Genomic DNA, 6,194 nt, shown 5'->3' with positions numbered 1-6,194 from the left:
CTGCTCTGCAGGTGTGTCCCCAGTTGGACATGCAGGTTGGGATTGAGCCCATTTGGGAAATTGGGAGCCTGGGAATGAGCAGAGCAGGGAGCAGGGGAGGGTGGGTCACTGTGTGCAGAGCTGCTGGGACACACAGGCTGTTAGGATGTCACTGCAGGGGCAGGGTGGGGAGATGCTCACTGCACACAGGCAGGTCCCTGAACACAGGGTAATGAAATAACGAATATTAGACCACAACAGCCTTAGGTGGAGGTGGATCTTTAGCCTAAATCTGAGTCCTCTGATGCTCAGTGATGGAGATCATGAGGAAAGGAGAGGACATGAGCTGACCCACAGGAGGGAGGAAGGCACTGCCCACCCATGTCCTTCCCTGTCAGAGGTTCTTGGCTGCAGGAGGCTCCTCCATGCCAGGACTGGCTGCCCCAGAGCTGGCACTGGGCTGGTGTGCCATCACCATCCAGCTGCCAGCCCAGTGCCACATGCCCAGAGCTGCTGCAGCAGGTCAGGGAAACCTGAGCCCTGGCACCTGGTGCTGCCAGGGAGCTTCAGCCAGCCCCAAACACAGGAAATCCTGGTGCTGCATCCTCTGCTCCCACACATGGGCCTTGTTAGCAGTGTCAGGAGCCTCCAGCTCGTGGGTGACTGCTAACCACAACCACCAGCATTAACCTCCTGCTTGGAGGTCATTTGCAACAACCCACAGAAATGCCTCAGAATCTGGCTATATTGAAAGAAGCTGGTGCGTTCCTGAAGTAATTTAAAAAAAAAAAAAAAAAAAAAAAAAAAAAAAAGCCTCTTTATTATTTATGTATTTGGGCCTTTGAGAATTCTGGAGTAGAGTAATAAAACTGCTGTGGACATCTGGAGCTTCCAGGGCAGGAACCCCAGAGTGGCTGTGGAGTAGGACAGTTCCATTAATGGGCTGAGGTCATGGTTGCTGCTCTCTGCTTGCTGCTCTGCTGCTCAATCTCAGCAGTTGTGTGCATCCAATGATCCTCTGGGGACCAAAGGATCCAGTGTGAAAACTGTCTCACCATCCCAGGAGGAGCCTGGCCTGAAAGGTGGAGCCTGGAGCAGCATGTATGAGCTAAGGAGGAATTAAATCTTACATCACATAACATGGAAGGAAGGGCAGAACAAAATGCCCAAACAACTATCTGTCCCTTCCAGATGGAAAACTCTAGAAGCTGCAATCAAGTGTCACTGTGGGACCCCCAGTTTGCTCAGCAGAGGCTGGATGCTGTGGGGGACAGCCCCACACATCTGTCTCAGACACACCCAGCACAAATAAAATAAAATAAAATAAATAACCCAGCATGCCAGGGCCAGCTGTGCTCCTGTGGATCACCAAGCACTGGCTCAGAAGCTGGTTCTGTGTCATGGAGCACATTAAAACCTCAGCCTTTGCTTGCACACAGGGCCTGGCCTTCAATGGGTTAAGGGTGATTTGAGTGATTCCTTTTGTTTAGATTCATTTCAGGTTTCGTGATTTCTGTTATTGCTGCATAAAATCACTTGCAGGCGCTGGAGGTGGGGTGGGCGCTGGGAGAGCAGGAGCAGATGTGAGTTAATTGGAAGCACAGCAGCAGCCACAGCAAGTGCTGCCCTGCTCCTCCAGCCCAGGGAGCTCTGAGGCTCCAGCACTCCCTGCTAGGAAATTGCACTGGCCAAGGGGAGAGCCTGGAGCAGGAGGGCAGGGCAGGGTGGGGTGCAGCAAGTCTCTGCCCTCCAGTGAGTCCTGAGGTTCTGCCCCAGTGCTCCTGCAGTCTTGGTTGGCTTTGAGCTTGGATCATTCTGATTTTCCATTCAGTTCAGAAATGAAGCTGGAAAATATGGGAGTTACTACAAAAAGGTGAATTCTGTCTGCCAGGAATTTGGTGAAGGATCAGACCTGGAGATCTCATCAGTGATGAGATCATTCAGCAGATGGGCATTGTGCTGGTGGGCAGGGAAAACCCCAGCATGACCATCCTGGGATGAGATGGGATGGGACAGGACAGGATGGGATGGGACAGGATGGGATAGAACGAGAAAAGTGGCATCTCTGCATTGTCTCTTTGCTTGCAGCAGGCACTGGCCTGCAGCCCCTCTGTGCCTGTGCCCCACTGTGACCTGCTCCAGCCCCCCAGGTGGGACAGGTCCCACGTGGGATGGTCACCCTGAGGGCAGCTGCTGCCTGGGACTGTGGGAGAGCTGTCCTCTCCCATTCCAGAGGTGAGTGCAAGGTGCTCTGCTGTCTGTCAGCAGCTCTTCCCTGGGCTGAGGGCAGAATTTGCTCCTTCCTGCCCCCACAGAGCTGCTGTGATAACAGATATCCTTGCCTGGCACAAGCTCACAGAACCTGCCTAATTCCCAAGGCCTGAGCAGAAGCTGCTGCTCCTCCAACACCCACAGCAAGGGTCCTGTCCCTCTGGGACGTGCTGATGCTGAGCAGGGCTGATTGCAACGTGCCCCAAACCTGCTCCTCCTGCCACCAGAGGGGTGAGAACCAGGAGGCCACCCAAGGAAAATCCAAAGCAGCCCAATCCAATAAGCAGCTGGAGCTGCAGGTGTTAATGAGATTGTGTGTCAGCTGCTGCTCCCCAGCACAAATCTGTCAGGGGCTCTCTGGACCCCACCATGGCAACTTTGGCTTTAATGAAAGAATCTCTGGCAGATTCACTGGCTGGGAGCTGTGGCACTGCCGAGTCACGAGACAGTCTGGCTCTGAGCAGAGATTAGCTCTGGGAATCTCTCAGGTTGCTTGGCACAGGGAAACAGGGGAACCTCTGTGTGCATCTGAAGAACGTAGCTCATTAACTTTTCTCACTCTGCCTTTGGGCCAGATGCAGAGGGGGTCCAGGGGTTTGCACCCCAGGAAGGCGGTAAGGCTCAGGGTTAATTAAGGAACTGACATTCCCAGAACCTCACTCTGCTGGGAAAGCATCCTGGTGCTGGAAGCCATGGGTTTGCAGAGCTGCCAGTGCAGACAGAAGGGTACCCAGAGTGTCCCCAGCCTCCCCTGCCTGCCTTTGACTGGGGGGCAGCGGGCAGCACCTCACTCCTCACTCCTCACTCCTCACTCCTCACTCCTCACTCCTCACTCCTCACTCCTCACTCCCTGTAGCTGCACTGGAAAGTCACATCCACCAGCAAACCCCTTGTCATGGCTGGAGAAACCACATGTGTGTGTGTGTGTCTGTGTGTGTGTCTGTGTGTTCATATGTGTATGTGCCCATGTGTGCATTTCTGCACGTTCATGTGTCTGTGTGTGAATCTGTGTGCATGTGCATACATACGTGGGTGTCCACCTGCATGCATGTGTGTGTGTCTGTGCCCATGTGTGTGTATCTGTGTCTGTGGTCTGTGTGTGTATCTGTGTCTGTATCTGTGTGTATCTGTGTCCATGTCTGTGTATCTGTGTCTGTGTCTCTGTGTGTGTATCTGTGTATATCTGTGTCCATGTGTGTCTATCTGTGTATCTGTGTGTATCTGTGTGTGTATCTGTGTGTATCTGTGTCCATGTGTCTGTATCTGTGTGTATCTGTGTCTCTGTGTGTCTATCTGTGTCTATCTGTGTGTGTATAACTGTGTCCATGTGGGTGTATTTGTGTGTATCTGTGTCAATGTGTGTGTATCTGTGTGCCTGTGCACATGTGTCTGTACCTGTGTCCATGTGTGTATCTGTGTCTATGTATGTGTATCTGTGTATCTCTGTGTGTGTTTATCTGTGTGTATCTGTGTCTATGTGGGTGCATATGCGAGCACATGTGTGTGCCCATGTGTGTGTATCTGTGTGTATTTGTGTGTGTCTGTGCCCATGTGTGTGTATCTGTGTCTGTGTGGGTGTATCTGTGTGTATCTGTATGTATCTGTGTGCATCTCTGTCCATGTGTGTGTATCTGTGTGTATCTCTGTATCTGTGTGTATCTGTATATCTGTGTGTATCTGTGTGTATCTGTGTGTATCTCTGTGTATCTGTGTCTGTGTCCATGTATCTGTGTCCATGTGTATGTATCTTTGTGCATGTATGTGTATCTGTGTATCTCTGTGTGTCTCTATCTGTGTGTATCTCTGTGTCTCTCTATCTGTGTGTATCTGTGTGTATCTCTGTGTATCTGTGTCCATGTGTATCTGTGTCCATGTGTGTCCATATGTGTATATCTCTGTGTATCTGTGTGCATCTGTGTGTATCTGTCTCTATCTGTGTGTATCTGTGTCTGTGTCCATGTATCTGTGTCCATGTGTATGTATCTGTGTGCATGTATGTGTATCTGTGTATCTCTGTGTGTATCTCTGTGTATCTCTGTGTATCTGTGTCCATGTCCATGTATCTGTGTCCATGTGTATGTATCTGTGTGCATGTATGTGTATCTGTATCTCTGTGTATCTCTGTGTGTATCTCTGTGTATCTCTGTGTATCTGTGTGTATCTGTGTCCATGTATCTGTGTCCATATGTGTGTATGTGTGTGTATCTCTGTGCATCTCTGTGTATCTGTCTCTATCTGTGTATGTCTGTGTCCATGTGTATGTATCTGTGTGCTTGTGTGTGTATCTGTATCTCTGTGTATCTCTGTGTGTGTGTATCTGTGTGTATCTGTGTGTATCTGTCTCTATCTGTGTGTATCTCTGTGTATCTGTGTGTATGTGTGTGTATCTGTCTCTCTCTGTGTGTATGTGTGTGTATCTGTGTGTATGTGTGTGTATCTGTCTCTGTCTGTGTGTATCTGTCTCTCTCTGTGTGTGTGTGTGTATGTCTGTGTATCTGTGTGTATCTCTGTGTATCTGTGTGTATCTGTCTCTGTGTGTATCTGTGTCCATGTGTGTTCACACCTGAACACCTGTGTGTGCACATGTACCAGGTGTGCACATCTTGCCCAGAATCGAGGGTTCATGTTTGTGCTGTCACCTTGGCCTCAGGGCCAGCACAGTTTTGCTCGTGGCCACTGCCCCACAGGCAGGATTAGTGAGGGCTGGGAGGAGATTTTGGAGCAGCCACAGGGAGGGTGATGTGTCTGCCCTGTCCTGTCAGAGCATGTGGTTCTTCTTCCAAAATCCCAGCACTTCCTGCAACCTGGTCCATTGAACCAAAATATCTTTCGAAAGAAATCTGGAAATAGACTCCAAACAGTATCAAAACATCCTGTTTTGACATTTTCTGAATGAATCACTTTGATTTTTTTTGTTTGGAATGACCTCGCTGCCTTTTTTTTTGGTGCAGAAATGGACTGTTTATCAACAAGTTGTAACCAAACAAAGTCATTGATTTTTGCCTCACTGAAACATCTCAACCCCCTCCCCCAAATCCTCTTTGAGGTTTGATTTGTTGTACCGGAATATTTCTAAATATTATAGTTTTGTTCCAACTTGGAGCCAGATTTTGCAGTCCTGAGTAGAGCCTGAGTCTGACTGTGCAGCCCTGGGCATGTCCTGCTGGGACCAGGGCAGAACTCGGGGGTCTGCCCTGGTCTGGGGACATCAGCGAGCCCCCTGAGCCCAGAGGTTCCCCAGGCTCCTACCTGGGGCTGGGGGTGATGGGTCTGTGGGTGATGTGGCTATTAGCACCATTTGACAACTTGTCAGGATTAGAAAGCTCATCATAAAACCCTCCAAAATGAGCAGTTTTTGTGTGTGTGTGTGAGTTAAGCTTTTCTGCCCCAACCAGGAACAGATGTCTGAACTGGTTGATGAATTGGAAACATCTGAAACAACTTTCCAAGCCGAAGTACAATAAATATACCTTTCATCACGGTCCCTGCAAGAGGGTTTTAGAGGCAAAAATCACTGAAGTGTTTAATATGGACCGGGGTGAAGAATCATTATAACAAATGAACCAAATTAAATGAGAAGTTCTCCCCATTTTAGTGACTTTGCTGGGACTGCAGGTATCACCGCCTGAGCTGGCAGTGGGGCTCTGTCCTGTCAGCCTTCTGCAATTGCTCTTCCATGGTCTCATACTGTCACCTGTAAGTGCAGGAGGATGGAGCAGCAGGGACCAGGGGGACCCCAAAGGGCACCAAGCTCTGCCCTGGCTGCATGGGGTGGGCAGCTGCCATCCCCCAGGACATTGGGACCCACATCCACACACAGGACAGGCAGAGGCAGACTCATCCCTGGTGCCTCTGGAGCCTTTTCTGATGCTTCAGCATCTCCAGAGGCTGCTGGTGGGGTCTCAGCTTCCATCCCCTGGCTCCTGCCTTGCTCCCTGAGCCAC

General features: G+C 50.1%; 1 protein-coding gene across 1 annotated transcript in view; it reads left to right on the top strand.

Moving 5' to 3' along the window:
- Positions 1-3,406: 3,406 nt before the first annotated feature.
- LOC130262105 (keratin-associated protein 10-6-like) overlaps positions 3,407-6,194 on the top strand; it is a gene marked incomplete at its 5' end in the record, with an annotated part of 28,668 nt that continues 25,880 nt past the window's right edge. Inside the window, 2 exons of the mRNA XM_056508905.1 lie at positions 3,407-3,472; positions 3,692-4,835. Of these exons, the coding sequence (XP_056364880.1) occupies positions 3,407-3,472; positions 3,692-4,835 (1,210 nt within the window). The remainder of the gene's footprint in view (positions 3,473-3,691; positions 4,836-6,194) is intronic.

Source organism: Oenanthe melanoleuca, chromosome 23 (genome assembly GCF_029582105.1).
Source record: "Oenanthe melanoleuca isolate GR-GAL-2019-014 chromosome 23, OMel1.0, whole genome shotgun sequence".
NCBI classification, from domain to species: Eukaryota; Metazoa; Chordata; class Aves; order Passeriformes; family Muscicapidae; genus Oenanthe; species Oenanthe melanoleuca.
Note: the sequence above shows the minus strand (reverse complement) of the source record. Positions and strands in the feature narration are given on the sequence as shown.